At 34.4% G+C, this 21,005-nt stretch overlaps 1 protein-coding gene across 5 annotated transcripts in view; it reads right to left on the reverse strand.

The window, feature by feature from the left end:
* Positions 1–13,427, reverse strand: part of LOC109828945 (transcription factor TFIIIB component B'') — a 15,750-nt gene extending 2,323 nt beyond the window's left edge. Inside the window, exons 1-18 of one of the 5 annotated variants that reach the window (XM_020395953.1) lie at positions 13,367–13,427; positions 13,237–13,272; positions 13,033–13,148; positions 12,825–12,953; positions 12,672–12,729; positions 12,242–12,324; positions 12,004–12,138; positions 11,852–11,909; positions 8,920–9,122; positions 8,781–8,847; positions 8,315–8,571; positions 8,165–8,231; positions 7,796–8,070; positions 7,418–7,688; positions 7,223–7,323; positions 7,111–7,145; positions 5,470–5,665; positions 5,092–5,236 (exon numbers count right to left, since the gene is read on the reverse strand). In XM_020395953.1, the coding sequence (XP_020251542.1) occupies positions 5,092–5,236; positions 5,470–5,665; positions 7,111–7,145; positions 7,223–7,323; positions 7,418–7,688; positions 7,796–8,070; positions 8,165–8,231; positions 8,315–8,571; positions 8,781–8,847; positions 8,920–9,122; positions 11,852–11,909; positions 12,004–12,138; positions 12,242–12,324; positions 12,672–12,729; positions 12,825–12,953; positions 13,033–13,148; positions 13,237–13,272; positions 13,367–13,394 (2,260 nt within the window). In that variant the 5' untranslated portion in view covers positions 13,395–13,427. Of the gene's footprint in view, positions 1–5,091; positions 5,237–5,469; positions 5,666–7,110; positions 7,146–7,222; positions 7,324–7,417; positions 7,689–7,795; positions 8,071–8,164; positions 8,232–8,314; positions 8,572–8,780; positions 8,848–8,919; positions 9,123–11,851; positions 11,910–12,003; positions 12,139–12,241; positions 12,334–12,671; positions 12,730–12,824; positions 12,954–13,032; positions 13,149–13,236; positions 13,273–13,366 lie in introns of all 5 variants that reach the window. The other 4 variants (XM_020395952.1, XM_020395950.1, XM_020395951.1 and 1 more) reach the window with 4 other exon arrangements.

A 21,005-nucleotide genomic window follows, 5' to 3' on the forward strand; every position in this document is an offset into this window, starting at 1 on the left:
ACACGATATCAATATCATATTCTCATTAATGTTATGAAACAATTTATATTTCTTTATTATAGAGATCTATATTTTAGAAAATTACTAGAGTTTAACCTGATATCTACCCTTTAAAATTATAGTTTGAACTAGGTACGGGCTGAAACAAACCCGACGAATGTCCAGTAAGTTTCAAAAAAAGTGTGATACGTAGGACATACATTCAAGAACTATATGACAAATGTATAAACTAAAATATGCATTATATAATTGACGACACATTTGACTAGGTGTATGCATATATCCACGGAGTGTCCGTTGAAGTTTCAGTGTTGGATACGCGTAACACACAGGAATGGCTCCAGATAGAAGTACTCATGCAACATAGATTGAGATATATAATACGAGACATGAAAAGAAGTGGTTATAACTTCATAAATGTGGAATGTTAGGAATCTAAAGGATCAAACAAGAAAGTAATTCTTGCGAAACTCAAAATAATGAGTAGAACTAGACTCTAGACCTATAACCAATGAAGTCAGGATTGTTGGATATCTTGACCCCAAGATATGTTTGTTTTGATGATAACAAATATATATGTTGTGTGTATTTTGTGCTAACATATGTTTTGCAGTATCAGTGAAAAATCAACAATGATATTCAAAGAGATACTCAAGACACAAGGCAATACAAGGCAATTGAAGTTGATACAAGGCTAATTGGAGATGAAAGGAATCAAGATGCTTCAATGATATAATTGTATTTTGGGTTTTCTTTCATTAGGTAGAATCTTTGTTAAAAGCCTTGATCCCTCACAACACATACATGCACATAGTATTTAAAACACACTAACACATGTTTAGTGTGTGGTTAACTATAGAAATCCCCTAAGTTAACCATTAGAGTTTATAGATATAGAATGAGTCTCAAAACATATCAAATATCTTATATCTATCTGAAGTCGACTAATACCCTTACTAGTCAACTATAAAAGCCTTAATCAAAGTTACAGAAACTTCATATTTACATATTAGTCGAGTACTATTCTTAATAGTCGACTACTCATTCTCAGTTCAACTTACAGAAACTTAAGTTTTACAGATTAGTCAACTAATGCCTTAAGTAGTCAACTACTAACCCTGTTTCTTGACTTCACAGAGTTCGAATAGACTCAGTGTAGTCGACTACTAAGCTTAGTAGTCGACTACAAAGGTAGTTTTTCTAATTGTTCAAAATTTGAATAAGTGAACATTTATAGCCATTTTTAAACGTTGATTGGTTTAAAATTTGAATATTTCAGAGGCTATAAATAAGTTTTAACATCAGAATTTGTGTACGAACATGAGTAGATACAAGATTCGAATTTTGATCAAATTCATTTTCTCTTGATACAAATTCTCATTAAAATTGTCAAGAAAAGAAAATTCTGAGATTGCATTTGTTCTTCATTATTACTAGAAATTGTTATAGGCAATTTTTTAGAAAGTTTAAATTCATAAGCCAGTGCTGCACTTCACATTCACATCAAGGTTTATAGGATCAGTTTTGTACTTTACTTCAAAGGAAGGTTATTTCCGGTTTGAGAGATAAGATCTCTTGGTTTAGAGATTGATTGCAATTGGCATGGTCTTGTCAATTGGTTAGGTTTGATCTTGTGATTTTTAAGGTCAGGTTGGTTTGTGGATTTACAAATTAAGGAAAATAAAATCTCAAGCAGGATTGGCTTAGGGACTGGATGTAGGTCTGGAGGACCGAACCAAGAAAAATCCTTGTGTTTGCGTTTGTCTATGTTTCTATGATTTGTGTTGTTATTCATTATCTTTTCAGTTAGTAACTTTTCTGATTAAATATTTATAAACACTATTAATTTCCACTTTCTAGTGTTTGTGTTGCCATAGGTCAGCGATCCTACAAGGACCCAACAAGCATTGGCTAGTAGAATACCAAGCCTCTGGGAATTAACCAAAGACATTCTTTTAGGACCTTTAATATATCTTTGAACGCCATCTGCTAGGGGCATGTCATGTATCCCCAAAGTAAAGACTCAACGGGACTAGTATCGTCGACAAACCAATCAGAAATTCAGGAATCCATGACCTTCTAATCTTAAAGCCCCTTCAATTCTAACAAGCAACTATATACATCTTCAACAAAACTAGATGTTTGTTGTTGAACATGGAAACTGATTGCCTGACAAACTACTTATAGTTAAGCTAGCATAACCTACTTTTCCGTTACCCTTTGAAGATTGTGCATACTTCTTCCTTCCGATTTTAGGCACCAAAATTATGTGGTCCCCACCGATTCTGTTCAATTAGGTCCATCCTTCTCATTTTCCCTTATTTCTATCCTTTCATCCTTACTAGATTTTTGGCACTTATCACACACAAGTTATTCTGGGAGTATCACATGCAAGTTATTTTAACCTTCGAGTATACGAGAAAAATTCACCCCCGTGGTGTTGCAACATTTATGTGAAAACAACCAAAAACTTTATTTAAGCATTTGGTATAAAAATACACAGTATATTTAATCGCTTAAGAAAAATTATAGCAAACAATAACAAAATATAGCAACTGGCACCATATCAAGCAGTTGAAATACAAAGTGAGTTAAAAATAATTTGGTTGAATATTTTGTGTCTAAGTGGATGAGTTTAAAAGTAAATGATTACAAAAGTTTGAGTTTATAGACAAAAAACCACTGTTGGAGGTAGATGATTATAAAATTAAATAGGAATATAAACTTTACGTGTATATATTAAGAACTCATCTATGATGCCACAACATTGAAGTGAGAAAGAAAAGACCAAATTAATGGCTTAAGCATTTGGTTAAAACACACTGCATACATAACTTAGAGAAAAATATAAAAAGTTACAGTATAATATAGTAACTTACACCTTATACCAAAGTGTTGAAATACAAAGTGAGTTTGTTATTAATTTGTAGTAGTAGTTTGGGGGCAAGAGTGATTTTTGGAAGTGTCGGGTTTTAAAAATAAACATAGGTAAAAGTTTGGGTTAATCAGCAAAAAAAACCTTTTGGAAGTATGTAAGTTAAAAATAGATGTGGGTAAAACTTCAGATTTATCGACAAAAAAACATCTACAAGTTGTGTGACCTGACATTCATCTGAAGATAGAAAAAAGGAAAAAAGAATGGTCTAAATATTTAGTTTAAAAATGCATTATATACCTAACCATATAGTTTGCAAGTTATAACAAAATATCGCAACTTACAATAGGCTAGAATACAAACTAGATTTACAAATAATTTGCCGAGTATTTTGGTCTAGGGGTGACATATAGGCAAAAAAACCTTTTTGGAAGTGAATGGGTCCAAAATAAAAATATGAAGTAATTGGTTTCAAAATATAAACTAGATTTACAGATAATTTGCGGTGATTTTAGAAGTGATTGGGTTCAAAAATAAATGAGGGTAAAACTTTGGATTTATAGAGAAAAAAAACCTTTTTGGAAGTAGATACATTTAAATTAATGGAGTAAAACGTCATGTGAAGTATTTGGGTTTATAAGAAAAAAATGTGAATTTTGAACCTAGGCAGATTTAAAAATTAATAGGGTTAGACTTTGGGTTTATAAGAAAAAAGGTGAATTTAAAAATGATGAGGTGAACTTAAAAATAATGGGTGTAAAACTTTGTGTAGAACATCTAAAGGCAAAAGAAACCATTTTATTACGCCTCGTAATATTATTATATTATTTTTATTCAATCTCATGGAGTATTTTGGTCCTAAAGAGGAGGTAATAGTCGTTTTGGCGGATTTAAAAATTAATAGGGTTAGACTTTGGGTTTATAAGAAAAAAGATGAATTTAAAAATAATGAGGTGAACTTAAAAATAATGAGGTGAACTTAAAAATAATGGGTGTAAAACTTTGTGTAGAACATCTAAAGGCAAAAGAAACCATTTTATTACGCCTCATATTATTATTATTATATGATTTTTATTCAATCTCATGGAGTATTTTGGTCCTAAAGAGGGGGTAATAGTCGTTTTAGCGGATTTAAAAATTAATAGGGTTAGACATTGGGTTTATAAGAAAAAATGTGAATTTAAAAATAATGAGGTGAACTTAAAAATAATGGGTGTAAAACTTTGTGTAGAACAAGTTGGTGGGCTTAAAAATAAATTGGTTTACAGGTAGGTTTATATGCAAATCGCCCTTTATTTAAATGCCTTCTTTAACTATATCTTAAACTATTGGGGTGCGCTGCAGCTTGCACAAGCGAGTAACTCCATGACTCAGATCTCGAAAAATGAATATGGCAAAGGCAAGTCTTGAACCTGTAACCTATACGTTTAGGCTAAACGCTCTAACCAAATGAGCTACTTGGCTTTTAGGATTTTTTAGGGAAAACATCATACTATAAAAATAATTTATAGTAGCTAAAAATTGTTCCTTACCCATTAACTTTAGTATATAGTATAATTTTGGAATTGCCACAAATTTTAAGATAATTTGACTTTAAACAAAGGGTTAATAACGGATAGACCTCCTATAGTATCGCCCCACAGCAGACCCCATGTAGTTCTACTTGTGTAAATAGAACCTGAGCAAATTTTTTATTGACTCATAAATGAGTCAAAAATTTTTGAGGTCGACTGATCCCTTGTAGTTCTATTGGGGAGGATAGACCCTCAGTTGCAATTTTTTCTCTTAAAAGAGTTGAAAAAGTTCACTAAGGAGGTATATCTATAATTGGGCAAATATAGGGGGTTTATCCGCACAAATAGAACTACAGGGGGTCTATAATTGGGTTAAGGAGGTATATCTATAATGGGGCAACGAAGATGTTACACGCCAAAATTATTTTCAAAACCCATTCTTTACACTTATAGGAAATCAATTTCAACAATTGGGTAAGCTGATAATTCCAACATAACAATTGGGAACTGCACTTCTATATTACTTATTCTGGTTACATTACTTCATTGTCCCTTGCCTTACTCTGCTCCTAAAGTGTAAACTATCAGTTTTATTTCAAATATAATGCTAAGAAGTACACAGTTCTGTACTTTGAACTTCAGGAGCCTAACAGTGAGGGAAAGTCATTAGAAATTTAAGCAGCAAAGAAAGAAAGAAGTAACCTTTGGAACGATGACTCATTGCATCTCGAAGTTCTGAAGGATGTCTGCGCTCTTCGCTCTTGAATTTTAATTTCACTTGATGGCGTGTTCTATTAGGAAACAGCCTTTCAATCATTCCAAAATCTGTTCCAAACTGACGAATAGCCTGGGGCAGCATTCAACCGGAATATGAATAACAATTTAGGAGCAAACATTACCACTGGTGGTAGTTGGTAAAAAGCATAAAAAGAATGAGAATTTGTAACATAAATTTGATAGAATCAGATGTCAGAAATCTCTAGCAAAAGTGACTTTCGAGCAGTATTTGGTCATTAACCTTGAATTATCTAGTACCTCTAACATAAATAAAAACATTAAATGACTAAATCATTAAGTTACCTCATAGAACAATTCTGTTTCTGATTTTGACCATTTCCCTCGTTGTAGCTTAGTCATATGAGAGTGATAGTTCACTTTAGGGATGCTTCTAAGTCTATTTAGATGTTCTTCCTCAGCGTTAGCGTTACGGTATAGGTCCTCATCAAAAAGATTGTCTGGGTCATAATGAGTATCGCTTGGAAAAGAACCAATGTTGCTGTAATGAAACTATATATTAATGAATAAACCTGCATCAAGTATATACTTTATAAAAAGGAAACAGAAATTCTCTCAAGATAACATATGAAGAATCATTCTTTCCAATTTATAATGGGTCAAAAAAATTCGCTTCCATAACGATAATTTTTTTAAAATAATTATGTAAGTCAGCTTCAGTTGGCATGAAGAAATGCTAATACAGTCACAGACAAAGCAAGGCACAGATCAAAGGCTGGGTAGCGCAAACTATGTTTCTAACCCCATACAAAATCAGGTTCAAACTTTATATACCTAACTATAAAAGTCATGGATGATCTACGACTCTTTCTCAGGAAACATAGTGAAAAATGAAAACAGAATTCATGGAGAGATGATAGTAAATTATAAATTGCATCAGATGTTGACAAAAGCATGATCTTAGGATATATATGAGTAATGACTGTAGTTATGGAGTTTATTGAAACAAAGCATATTATTACTTAACTCATCCATCCTAAAACAATATAAATGGAACTATCCTGATCCAATCCCACCTAACCTGACATAGCCTAAGCACAATCTGAGCAATCTCCTGGGAAACTCAGTTGAGATAAGTTCCTTGGCTTCTTTTTTCATTAGTCAGATTGTCATATGGTTGCATAGTAAATGTGAGTTTAGGACCGGAATAGCTCTTACAAAACAATAGCCACTGTATCAAAGTTTAGACATGCCAACGGATCCATCCATAATCAGTAAAAATACTGTCGACATTGGCTTACTAATGTAATAGTAGATCCAAGGGAAGAACCAAAATGAATTAATATTGTGTCAGAGAAAAAAGAAGTCTAGGTGGACAGGTAGAAAGCTTGTGATTAAATACTACTTTATCATTCACAAAAACTCTGATACGGACGAAACCACCAAAACTCCCAGTACTGATACCAATAAAGGCAAATACAAACTGCAACCAGTATTAAGATTTCAGGCCTTCTTATTTACTCATTACATTGACTGGTCACAAGTTTGAAAATGACAATAATCCAAAAATCACAAGCGAACATGACTATATATGTATATTTAATTCACGTAGAACATATCTGGTTACTGTTCATACTAAGAAATAACCTAACATAGTCAAACAGTTTATGCGTTCATTTACTTTATCAAAGGGGAAATAATATACTTCATTCCATACATATTTTTAGGTGAGTAATTTTACACATTTGGAAGTGTCGAACATTGAGGTCACTCATATAGTGTCCAAGTGTTTCACAGAGGCAATTCGTAGGCTGTGGGAGTATCCTGCATATCATAGTGGTTTGCCATGAAACATTCATTGTGATGTTAAAGATAAGAAGAAATGCTAATCTATTCTGCGTATGAATCAGTCATTAACTATTACGCAAAAAGTGGCATACGTCAATAATCATTTCCACAATAGTTCATGCTAGAAAGACTTCATACCTTCCATTATTCCCCGAAGCAGTGGCTTCTTTACTCTACAAGAACTAGTAGATATGTTAATGATCAAAATTTTCTTAGCTTAAAAAGGTTAACCCAAAAAAAAAAAACTTACCGCATTTTTCTCATTAGCCTCTCCTAATAGTATCAGCTGTTTAATTGCTATCTGCCTACGGTCAATCTCGTAGTCAGGTGTTTCCAATAGAGCCTTGTCCACTAACAGTAAATATATAAAAACATTAAGAAAAAAAATTTAAAGGCTTCTTCGAGGTAGTTCTGAAACATTAGAAAGTGTGAAGTACAGACATACATTGCCTTCTCTTCCGTCGAGTCCCATGAGGAAACCTCTTTTTTGGTGGTTCTGCTTCTGTGGAATCAGGTTCTTTGAAGGTCTTTTTGAGCCTTTTAGATGGTTCCTGGGCATCAATCATCTGCTTCTTTACTCTTTTCGGTTGCCTTTTCTGCTTGGGCTTATCTTCACCCCTATAATCATCATCATTAAGGTCTTCATCCATCTGAGAGTTGTTTAAGGTCTCAACATCCCGATTTTCTGCTTCAGCTTGTTCTTCATCATGCCAGGGCTGTACTTGATTAGCCACACACACACACACATATGTTCCATGATCAGAAAAGAAAATATGGATAAATAAGGGAGAAACATGAGAAAGTTTTATCAAAAGAGTCTTACATCTCCATCCAATGTATCAATGGCTTCAAACTCTGGCGATCCAGCTTCAATGGAAGACATTTCAACAGGCTCTGCTTGTTCATCAGTCAAACTTCTGAGAGTCTCAGTTGGGACAGACAGATTATGATCTTCTAATGCTTCAGTGTCCATAGGAAGAGACTCCAAATGTGAACTATTCTCCTTAGCATCATTGGTATTATCAGAGCTATTAGATTTCTCAGTCTTGGTCTTGGTCTTGGCACCACGCCTGGGCTGGAGTTTACGCGCAACCTTCCCTGACAATTTCAGAAGAGAACGATATGAATCTAAGAAGCTGATACAGCATGTATATGAAAAACTAAAAATATTTTTGTTAAGCTCTTTTCGAACCTGATACTAAATCTGATGTGGTGAGAATACTCTCAAAAGATTCAGGGTCTGAGAAGTCTGCTAGCTTCTAAAGCATGCAATGCATGAATCAGAACAGGTTATCACTACAGGAAACAAAGTGCAAAAAGTACATCATAAATAGAAATTTACCTCATTTGCACTTCCTTGATCCAACTGAAAGTCCACATTATCAGAGATTATGGATGTTGTATGTGGAGCCTTATCAGAATCAGGAGGAGAAAAGGATAGAGACATGGATTCCTCTTCGTTTAGTTGTGAAACAGACTCAGGTTCAACAGGAGTAGCAGCAGTATCAGCAGCATCAGGGAGAATAAAAGATACAGACTTGGCCTGCTTTTTTTGTCGTGAACCAGCCTTTGGTTGAAATTTGCTTACTTTTTTTACTGCTAAAGTAACACCAAAATCATGTTAGAATCTACAGAAAAGAAACCCAAAAACATAACAATCTTCTGCTATTTGGACTAATCACAGAGAAAAAAGAACAAAGTCAGAACCCAACAATTTCAGTTGCTCAATGTAAATCTCGCTTCACATACACGCATGATTATTTCTCCACTAAAACAACAAAATATTAATTTTGTTGGTCACTTCTTACCAGCAATATCAGTGGACTCTGAGAAAATATCAGCATGCAATTCCATGCCTAAGAGAACTGGCATTGCCTGAAAATAGAACAGATATTTTGAGATTTTACAGAACATAGCATAAACTAGATAATAAAATATAATAACTACCGCTTTTTCTGGTTTGGCTGGATCACTTTGCAAGTTTCCCTCCCACTTGGAGACTTGAGAAATATCTTGAGAAGCCACCTCATGAGACAATAATCCGCTAGATAAGTTGACTGCTTCTTGGGCCTCACTAACTACAGACGAAATATCCATTGCTACAGAGCCGCTTGAGCACAGGTGTGAAGCACTGACAGGCTCTGCAACAGCTAAAGAAATACTATGAGGTAACATAATCATTTTTCTCCTTCAAGTAGTGCGTCAGCATTAGGAATAACAACATGAATTTGAAGCATAACTGATAACATGTAGGTGTCTGCAACAGAAGCATGATGCATATTCTCATCTGAATTGGAGGATGTAGAGATTAGTTTTTGTGAATTTAGGTCGTTGATTTGATCAGAATTTTCCCATCTCTTAGCAGGCCTAATAAATGCAGTGCTAACCTGAGAAAATAAAATCTTCCAATGATTAAATCTTCCAGTTTGATAAATTCCAGACATAATTAGCAATGTTGTTTTTAATTCTATAGCACTGATATTGGCAGAAAAGTGAGAAAACTAAACATCCTCAATTGATTGCATATATTTATGTTGTTGGAGACAATGAGTTGAACTTGGTAGCCGTCTTCATCGACAATGAACAGGGGTTCGAGGAAGGTGTGTCGATAGGGCCTAAATTCTTAATTCACTGACCACACAAACACCAATTTTGTTGTTCATACTCTGGAGATGAATGATCAATCTCTAAGTGTGATTCCCTTGGTCCCCGAGTGATTAGATCACTGGACGAATGAGAACAAGAGTCGATGAACTCTTGGTGAACTTGAGAAAAACTCAAGCTCGTAGGAGGCACACAAAATGTGGGGCGCATTAGAGGACAAAGAACTTTGCCACTTGAGGAAATAAGCAGAATTTGGAGCAAAAAGATGAGCCTTTTGAGTGTGGAAGGGGGTTTATTATTTATAGGCAAATGGGGTTTTCATCATTGCGGCCCTCATCATAACTTTCACCTTGTGCACCCCCCTTCATGCGCCCCTTCTAACAACTCTTCAGAGGAAGTCTGTTGAGGAAAACTTTCTTTTTTGGAAGTGTTAAAGGGGACGATGTCAGAATGACAGCCTTTTGGTCTGGGTGCGTTAGAATAAAACAAAATTTGCTGGGCTTCCAAGAAACTTCGCTGTTTTGTGTACTTGAAGGGTGAGGCGCACAAGTGTGGGGCAAGAAATCGTTGTGACACCTCTTTTGCTAATTTTTTATCTTCTTTTGATCTAGTATGATGATGTAATCTTCTAGAGTTAGTCGTTATCTCATCAAATTGTTGTTTTCTCACCATCTTCTTGGATTTTGTTCTGGGTGTGCCCCCTGTGCTTGTGCCCCCTGTGCTTGTGCCCCCATGCTGGGTCGTTAGCATTTTCATCTTTTGTGTGCCCATAGTTCTGGGCACACGAATATTGATTTTTGACTTTTAAGCTCCTTTTCCAATGTATTTTATAGCCTTAGACTCAGGTCCTTATTCCCTTAACAAATTTTGTAATCCTTTGGACTTTGTGAAGTGACCAAAATGCCCTTGGTGGGGTCCATATCATATTAAGTTAATTATGTTTGCATTTATTACCACCTACAATGTATAGCTAAATCATCAATAGTTTCTAAACTTTTACTTCCTTTGGACCTTATTTTAGTTATCAATGTATTTCAAGATTTATTAGTTCATACAGGGTCCATAATTTTTTCCCCTATGGGGCACATATATAATTACACATAAATTCATAACTTTTATAATATAAAGTCAACGAATAAAAGCACATGCAAAGATCTCAACACAAGTCTTTTCATTATCATTTTTGACATCAATACATTTTCATTTCCCTCACCAGAATTAGACGAAAATAAAATGGTTTAAGAGATGCATCGCATGGCACTAGTGATAGAGCAAACTATTGACAGATAGAAACATTACATATATAGAACAAGAGGCAATTTGTCATCTATCCATATTTCTTCAAATACCGTAATTTACCAACCAAACAAGTACTAGTTCTACAAAATTTGAAACTTTTCACATAAAATACAATGGATAAATGAATTAAACTGAAACTTGTTTATACAAATACAATAGACAAATGAATTAAACTGAAACTTCTTCATACAAATTTTTGCGAAAAAATCAACATGCATTTGGGACAAAAACTCTTAAATCTCTAATCTCTGTCCGCAGGAATCAACGATAATTTGAGGAAAACTCTATCCACATGAATTACCAGTGATTTCCGCAAAAATCCAAATTTTGGGCAGAGTAATTGGTTAGGGTTTTTTTGCATTTAAGAATACTGATAACCGAGCTAGAAGTAGAAAACCCTAGCCCTAGAGAAGGAGCAATTCAATGGAGTTGGGAGTAGATTACCAATGGACGTGTGATTGGGAAAACGAGAAAGAGAATACAACAACCTCTGTTTTCTCGATTGGAAAAGACGAAAAGGAGAACCCGGAGAAGATGATAAAAAATAGCTAGTTTATTACTTTATTTCATGGGGAAGCGAAGCGGATTGAGGGATTCTCTATGTATACCTTTAATTTGAGGAGTTAGCCCTTTTTTTCTTTTTGTTCAAAACCCAACTTGTTGAGTTTGTGGGTACCTATTACAACTTATTTAGGTTGGTGAAATTAAAATTTTGTGGGGAACCTATAAAATTTCTATTCTAAGCAGATCCATCCTTGAGTTCATAGATACATCGAGACCAAGGTATACATCTAACTTCCTATCCTGAACAATAAATTTTTAAATTAGATTCTAGAACTTAATTACTAATAAAACATCTTTGTTTAGTTAACTAACTAGGTATTCTTGTATGGAAGAACTTCAATATAAATTATATCAATTTCCAAAAAAATCAATAACAGAACTTTATTTTATGCATTCATTTACCCACACTTACCCATGGGCGCATCAGGATGAAAGAGTGGACCAACCTCCATGTGAGACTCTATCAACACCTGATGCATTACAAATATATTTTTTTTAATTCAGTTTGTTATTAAGGGAAGTGAAACATTTATCATAGAATAATATGGTCACAACACACTTTACCTCTGAGACATGAGTTTCGCCATGAGGAACCTCTTTCTCAGCCTCCGACTCTCTCCTTACAACAGCATCCGAGAAATTGATGTTAGACTCAGACTCTGAAACAATACATGGTTCTTTACACTCAACTATAACATCCTGGAAGCAAATGAGAATTTATTAAATTACATAATTTCATATGAAATGGGCTAGGATTCATAATTTTCCTTAATATGAGGTTTTCCTCTTCATTTTTACTTACAGGCCAAGTAGCAGCAGATGAGTTAGAGAATGTGGCTGCTGGTTTCTTGGGTTTAAGGCATGGTTTGGGTTGAGATTTGTATGCTATTGTTGCTGCCAATCAATAGAAGAGACAAATATCTCAAACAAATAGTAAATTAGTCTAAAATAGCATGTAACTAGGACATAACTTAAAAATTGCTAGGTTGGGTTACCAGTGGCGGTAGCAGATGGAAGAAAAGCATCATCATTTGAATAAAACCAACAAAACAAAACAAAAATCAAATCTTTTGCAGTCACAATACTAAGACTGAGCAAATTAGATAGAGACTTAACGTGTCTTTATACAAAAGAACTTCAAGGTATATTAAGTTAAAAACAGTTAAAGTATAACCATTTCAAAAAAAAGGAAATAAAAGCTTTATATTAGGCATTCTTTCACTTAAACTTACCCATGGAAGCATTGGGATGAATGAGTGGAACACTCTCCACATCAAACGCTATCGACATCTGATGCACGCCCAATTTTTTTAAAGAACGTTCAAAAATTGTCTTACGGCAATTGAAATATTAACCATCAAATGATATAATTACAGCTCATTTACCTTTGAAACTACCTTATCACTCTTTGAAACATGAGTTTCGCCATGAGGAACCTCTATGTCAACCTCTGATGAATTTTTGTTAGACTCAGAGACTGAACTGAGTGGTTCTTTAGACTCAACTACAGCATCCTAGAAGCAAATAAAAACTTATTAAACCACATAACTTCATATGAAATGGGGCAAGATTTCTATTGTTTCTCAATATTACCTGCCTGAGGTTAACTTCTTCGTTTTTACTTACTGGTACAGTAGAATCAGATGAATTGGTGCTGGTTGCCGCTGGTTTCTTCGGTTTAAAGCGGGGTTTGGGTTTCAACTTGTTCGCTATTCTTAATCAAATAGAAAATTAGCTAAAAATAGCAAAACTAAATAAAACTTTAAATTAGAAAAAAAAACTGCCAGTCTAGATTACCAATGGTGGTAGCAAGTGGAAACGAACTATCATCATCTGCATGAAACATAAACAATAATAAAATTAAAAAACGCAATCTTTTGTTATTGAATTGAAAAAAAATTCAAAATTCTAAGACTAGAATCATCACCTGCGATTTCTGAGAAAATGTTGTCCATAGATTCTGAACAAGACAGTAAAACGTGTGAAATTTCTTATTCCATCATAAAAGTTTTATTGACTCTTAACATTTTAGGATAAACTAACACGACCCTAAATAAACTAAGATTGCATTTGGGAAATGAAATTTGGATGTGGGAGGTAGGTTTGAAATCGAAGGGATTTGAAATCCATGATTTGGTAAATCCCTTGTTTGGATCTCTTTATTAAATTCAAGGATTTAAATTCTTTGATTTCAAATCTAGTGACTGGATACACTTTATCATACATGAATTTGGGTTTGAAATACATGTTTAAAGAAAATACTCCCTCCCTCCCTCTCAACCCCTCTTCTTTAAATCAAATGCAATATTAACAAGGTCTTAAATATCGGATATCAGGGAAATATCGGATAGGCAAAATTCATATTGAATTGCGGACGTCGAGGAAATATCGGGAATATGTGGTAAATATCAGAATGTCATAACGGATGTTTGCATATACAGTATAATGCACTAACATGTAATCTCATCATACTTAATAAAATCTAAGCATACAAAATATAAATAATATATGTTTAGGATCCCTAATCAATCTGGTAAAACAAACAAAAGTACAAAACAATGTTGCAACATTTAGTGTGATTTTTTAGGCCAAAATATCATTTGATATAATGAGAAAATCATGATATCTTGCCCAAACTTGCCAAACACGACATATTGTTTTGCGACAAGCCATATAAAAGGATATATCGGCCAACATATCAGCTGATATATCGGTCATATTAGGAATATATCACCCAAAATAGTCAGATAGAGGTAAAGGATATTTAGAGACCATCGGTTGCAGCAAGCCCTGTAAAAGGATATATCAGGCAATATATCGGGGGATGTCGGAGACATAATTATACAGTACGCGGTACGTAGCAGGGCATGGTACAAATTCGGGTACGCAATTCGCCACTTAGAAAATTTAGACTCATTAGGGGTAGCTTACTTCGGTATGCAAGTTCAGTTAGTGGTACGTTATAAATTTTTTTGGGTGTGTTTAAAGTTTTCCAAATATATAGTAGAAACCTAAAAAGCTAATTATGAATTTTAATTATTTTTTCATACAAAATACTTAAATACTTCTTTTTGATAGAGTTTATTTATTTGTTCTGTTTTTTTTTCACAGAGCTCGTTTTACGATCATGGTTTCATTTTACATTTAATTAACATGAGTGTTTAAGTTGCATTAAATTCATTGGCTCATATATATACTCTATTGTGTATCCCTTCACTTAATTGCACACGTTGCACGACGTCTTGCACACGTGCACTTAAAGGGACTATGCGTCTAGCATACTTGTAAGTAATACACCAATTTTGAGGAATTAGTTCTTGTATCGAAGGAAATCAGTTCGCAAATATACCGGGATCGGTTTGTAGGAATTGTACGATGGTTCGAGGGGGGAGCGGGGGAATCGTGCAACGATGGTCAGGAATATTTAAAACAATGATACTTAAAACCACATCATATGACATAGCAACTTGAAAGCAATAAAAATGAAAATAATTAAACTTTGCTATCCTAACACTTCAGTTCACATGGCAACATGCATGCTAGTCAACAACATATATACTTCATTACTACGAAATTTCAACCTATAGAAGATCTAAAATTCATAAACCACAGCCTAACTTGTGGAAACATTTCACAATGGCCTCAACTCTCAAAATTTATTAGAAAACACTAGTTTCTTTCACAATAATAAATTTCTGTCTACCATTAATTTCAAGCTTCTCTAAAAAAAACCACCCAACAACAAAGCAAACAATGAGCACATTAGAGGATACTTGTCAATGTAGTTGAAGCAAATACAGCAAACCGAAATAATTATGGTAGCAGTTCGAACTCCGCACCTTATGTTCTAAGGTAAATAAAAGACATCCTCAGTTATGTCATCATAAAGTGCAATAGTCAAGATATACTTCACTACAATCAGAAAACATGACCTCAAGACATCACCACCTTACCCAAAATTTTGCAGATAATGAAGGTCACTCAATTAAACTAAATCGTGATTAAAAAAATATTGTTTATACGTTTGAGATTAGAGACTAGAGAAGCTCTCTTAGCTCGAACAAAGAGGCTTTCCCCAAAACTTTTCCTATAATTGCAATCATTCACAACAATTAACGATTAGCATTATCAATTGCTGAAATTAGTCAAAAGCCCATCAAGATCACCAAATCCTAATGCATACCAGTTATTAGAGAGGGGAGAGAGAGGAGATGAAAACCCTAGCGAAAGATCAAACAGTCCGATTAGGGTTTGCAACAAACTCTTGAGAGGGCGATTAGGCTCGAGGGGAGAGAGAAAGAGAGGAGAGAGTTTCTGAGAGAGAAGAGGAATCGGGGAGAGAGAGAGACCGATCGTAATTTTAAGAGAAGAGGAAACAAGGTCGGGATTTGACAAATACCACATGTTGGAGTCGTGCTGTAATTTGAAATCAAAGGTTTAGGGCTTTAAAATCCACGTTGTAAACTATATTGGATTTGAAATCTAAGTCTAAACTAAAGCCGAAACATGGCATTGTATTTGAAATATCCCAAATTTTAAATCAGGGGCCCGTATCTGGGGTTCCCAAATAGAGTCTAAGGATGTGTCTGGAAAATTCCTAAAATTAGGCCAGGACCGAACCTGGCCCAGTTTTGAGTTTGCTTTTTATTGGCAAAAACTGGACCAGTCTGGCCTAATTTTTCTTAGGCTAAAAAGAGGCCATAAAACCAGTTTAGTGTTGGACCAAGGCGGTGATGGTCCAACATTAAACTGGTTTAAAGTAGAAGTGGGCCAGGGTCGGATTTAGGTTCACGAATATTTGAATCACATGCAGTGCAATAATAAGGGTAAATTTCACAAAACCCCACAAACTTTGGGAGTCTCCTACCTGACCCCCTTAACTTTTTTTAGCACCAAACAACCCAACTTGAGGCGTCTCACCCACCCCCAAACATTGAAAATTTCTCAATAGAACCCTACATGTACATGACACATAGCTAAAATGTCATCGAGAGGAGAAAAAGAATGTCCCTCAAAACTTTGGGTGTCTCACATCACTCTCCTAAGCATCTAGATTTTTCTGATAGACCTTACTACATGTAAATAACAAATAAGTAAAATGTGTTTTGAGAGAAAAGAAAGAAAAAAACTCATCCCCTCATCTTTCCGCTTGTGACAGAGCCAAAACCAATAGGCAATGGGAGCTAAAACTCATGGACAATGGGTAGTGGCAAACCATGATTTTGTCCTAATGATTTCCCCATATAATTTATTATGGTTGTATTTGGGAATGTACAATGATAATTTTATACTTTTATCTTTTTTAATGGTTTCCTATTCTAATTCTGATGGTGTCCCAACTCCCAATTGGTAAATATAAGTAAAAAGAATAAAAATATGTATAAAGTAGACAATCTAGTGTTGTCCTATGGCACCATTAGACATTATTGTGGCTCCCCCACTGGCATTGGCGTCGATAAATTGTGTTTGAGAACTTGCAAGACCACTTGGGGCTGTGTTAGACTGCAGGAAGGGTGGGAGCGCAATATTAAGACTAGTTCTCATGAGTTTAGATGTTGCAGAAGGCGCTAGGCGACCTGGGCATTTGACTCGGGGCCTAGCGCCCACGGGTTTTTCTTTTAGTTATTTAAATAATTGACAAACAATAGCCAAAATAGTAAATACTAAGAATCACCAACATGCTCAACATAAGCAATCATGCACTAATCGTTACTGCTTTGTTATTAAGTTAATTAACTAGCTACGAATTAAGTTAACAACAAACTAAGTTACCTACGCTAAAATAGACTTAAGTGAGGACTGCGATGTGAAGTTGTGAACATAAAACTAAAAAGTTAAAATAAATAGTTAATCAACCATTCAAAAGAGGGAATCAGATCTAATAAAAACCAGCGGCAAAAAGAATAGAAAAAAATAAAAAAAAAATAGATCAAAAAAATTTACCTAAAATCAGTCCGGAGGTGGCCGCGAGCAGCTGACGAGGGAGGAGGAGCCGCGACAAGAGGAGAAGATGCAGCGCGCTGGACTGCGACGGAGAGGTAGCGGGGGCGGCTGATGAGAGGAAGGAGGAGCGGTGGACGGAGGCGAGAGAAGGAGAGAGCGGAGATGTGGCCGAGGAGGACGAAGCCAGGGAACTGCAGCGAGGCTAGGTTTTAGATCTGCCTTCGACGTGCGCGTTTTCGATTTTCTTTTGTTGTTTCCTCTTTTATATTTATTTTAATTTAATTTGGGCAATAATTTTAGGAATAAAATAGGGAGAATTGACTTCTTAGATTTGCATCAAGCCCGCTTCGAAAAGGAAGCGCATATGGTGGGTCAAATTTATTCATCTAATATCTAATCTAATCTAATATCTAATCTAATCTAATCTAATCTAATACTTCTAATCTAATATATATATATATATATACTATTATAAAAGTGGGTTGTCATGTTAAAACATTTTTACCTAAAATGCCCTCCAATACATCCATTCATACATACATGCTCAATTTTTTTATAACCTCCCTCCATGCATGCATACATACATGAAGACATACATGCTCAATTGTTCATAACCTCCCAATTGATTGTTATTAATTTTTTAATTAATCACCCACTCATAACACTCCTCCACTAACTCATCTATTTTGAAAATTTATCCTTTTATTCAATAAAAATTTTAGTTTATATAAAATAATAATATTTTACTTACAAATATAATGATGTGATAGTTGACAACAATCACATTCCACTCTCTCCATTATTTGAGAGGCGTTTCAGTTATGAGATTGAATTATTTAATAGCTTTTTTTAGTAACTTAAGAATGCACATATATTAAAATACCATCAAATCATGAGTTACAAAAACAGTAGCCGATAATCTTATCAAAATTTCAGTTTATAACTCAAAAGTCATGTGACTCCTATAAATTGATCGCATTTCCTCAAATCCAACTATCCCACATCAAATAGAAAATAGAACCTGGAGAAAAGTAGAGGAAGAGAAGGAAGACACATCGAAGGTTAGTAAACTTTTAATCGTCGTTCATAGTATTATTATAATTTTCTTATTGTTGTGAAAAATAATGCTAGATGGTTATGATAACAAACGCATATTTAGACTAGCGCTTTATTTATTGGATTTTATCTACACTTAGTAATTTGTACTCCAAAGCTGTGGCACTAACAACAATCACTGCATATAATTTTTTTTACCTCTTTGATTTTCCACAATTATATTGTTACGGTTTACTGGAGATCTTTTTCATATCAGAAAATTCAATTATAGTTTTACTTCTATAAGAAATGTTGTAAACATATATAGTTGTATGAGAAATGTCGCAACCCTATCTATTCTTAAGTCGCACTCATGCTCATTGAGCAAACTGTACTTTATAAATTTGAAAGTTTTGTTGAAGAACAAACTCAACAACAAACATTCTATTCTAACTGCGTTGATGGTTTAGTTAAACTAAAATTTAAATATACTACACGTTGAATGACTGGTTTAGTTGTGAAACTAAAATGTCACAATATAAATATAAGTTACTGGGCTATTTTAGATAACGACATCTAAAGTTTAAAATATATACACTAACATAACTTTATGCGCACTAATGATAAATAAACGTTACAACTATTTCTCTCCTACCAAATCACTATAAATAACAAGAATTTTTTATCAAAATTTTCCAATCAATATTATAATTCGTAATTAAAATTTTGATTGAGAAGAAAATAGCCAAATTTAGCTCTCTTTGCTGCTTGCGACTTTGACATTTTCGAGCTCACTTTATCTATGATTTTTATAATTTTCATGTTCTTTTCTTGATCAACATTGCTATATATAAACTAAGATCTAATGTGTTCAATTATTTTTGGTCCTTTTTTGGAGATGATGTAAAAATATATGATTCATTTAATAAATAATAATTAAAGTTTCTATACATTTTTGCATTCTATTTTTTTCTCAAACCATAATCGTGCAATATTTTGTTAACTATGAGGTTTTTAGTGATTCTTTACATGATTACATGCATTGAATTTAAAAAACAAAAAAAACTCATATCTTAATTATGTAGCTTATTAGTTTGGGGCTAAAAAAAACTCATATCTATTTTAGCTTCTTAGTTCTTATATCATAACATTTTTATTGAAATTTATGAACCTAAAAGTAGCTATTCGTTTGGTGAAATTATGACAAAAACTAATTAATTATAAATCTTGAGTCAATAAACTAGCATTTGAAAAACAAATTAGAATAAATTATTTGCTATGTAAGAAATTTTTGAACTTAAGTTATTAAGTTTATTATAAAAAAAATTCTCTTCTATGTCAATGTTGTATCAAGAACAAGGTAATGAAGGAGAAATATATATATTAAGGATACTAATTTTCTCCATTAAAAATTCTAAATTGAGTTAATTTTTTGGGAAAAATGTTTTAAGGCCCCCAAAAAAAGAACCGGTTGTGCCCAGCCCACTGTATTTTTTTTTGTGTGATCAAGCCCCAAATACCAAACTCATTAAAGTTTCAGCCCCTTTGTCATTTCCCAGACAACTTTGAGAGCACAGTTCCTCTGTAAAGACGAATTTACCCTTGTAACTGTTCGTCCCCAAATCCGCCCTCCCCCTTTCTCTCGTTCTCTCGCTCTCGCTCTTTTCTCTGCAGACCCACAAATACCCCCAAAACTCGAACCTCCTTCACCTTGCGAACCCAATTTGAAAACCCTAGACGAGAATTATAAGAGAAAATGCCGAAGAAATCCACAAGGAAAATGGCGAAGAAAATTATAAGAGAAATGTCTAATAACACTAAACGACGCAAGGGTGAAGTAGACCAGATTCAAACGGAAGCGGACGTTCGTCCCCGGCGTCGGTCGGCACGACTTGCGCAGGAGGAACTACGAAACTTATCCCCCTCCACCTCCGCCTTGATATCTCACGCTAGCGATTCTGTTCCGCCATCCTCTGATGATGAGGAGAGTAATGAGGCGATGGAAACCCTATTGAGCATGAAAACTCAGGAAAATCGAGAGCGCAAGAGGAGACGCTCGCGGGATGATGTGTCCATCTCAAAGAAGAAGTAAATTCCCAATCAATTGATTTTAATTGTGGGTTGGAAGAAATGCATGTAAACAATTCTCAATTGTTGATAGCTAGTAGCAATGCATGTCAATAATCTGTGTTTGTTGTTAACGTTTACTCTTAAGAGTCAACTTTTAGCTAATCATGTTAATAAAACGTGATTTTGACTATGTTAATGCCTTTACTGTTGATTGTTACGTAATTTAAAGTTGAACCACTTGTTAAGAGTAAACTGTTGTTCATCCAGGATAGTTGCTGCTTTAGGTGATATTAGGCCCAGTGCCTGTCTTGGAACATATTGTTCCTTCATGCAAAAACTGCAACCAAAACTGAAGAAGTGGCATTGGGATGCCTACAAGGGCTGTAACTTTGAGCACTATGTGTTCTTTGGTCCCCCAGCACGCGATCGACGGGCACTAGAGTATGTACTCAGCCATTATACTGGCGAAACTGATGAGTTCTCTTTTCCCAACCCCAAGAGCAGTTCTATATTTTCAG

Source organism: Asparagus officinalis, chromosome 1 (genome assembly GCF_001876935.1).
Source record: "Asparagus officinalis chromosome 1, Aspof.V1, whole genome shotgun sequence".
NCBI classification, from domain to species: Eukaryota; Viridiplantae; Streptophyta; class Magnoliopsida; order Asparagales; family Asparagaceae; genus Asparagus; species Asparagus officinalis.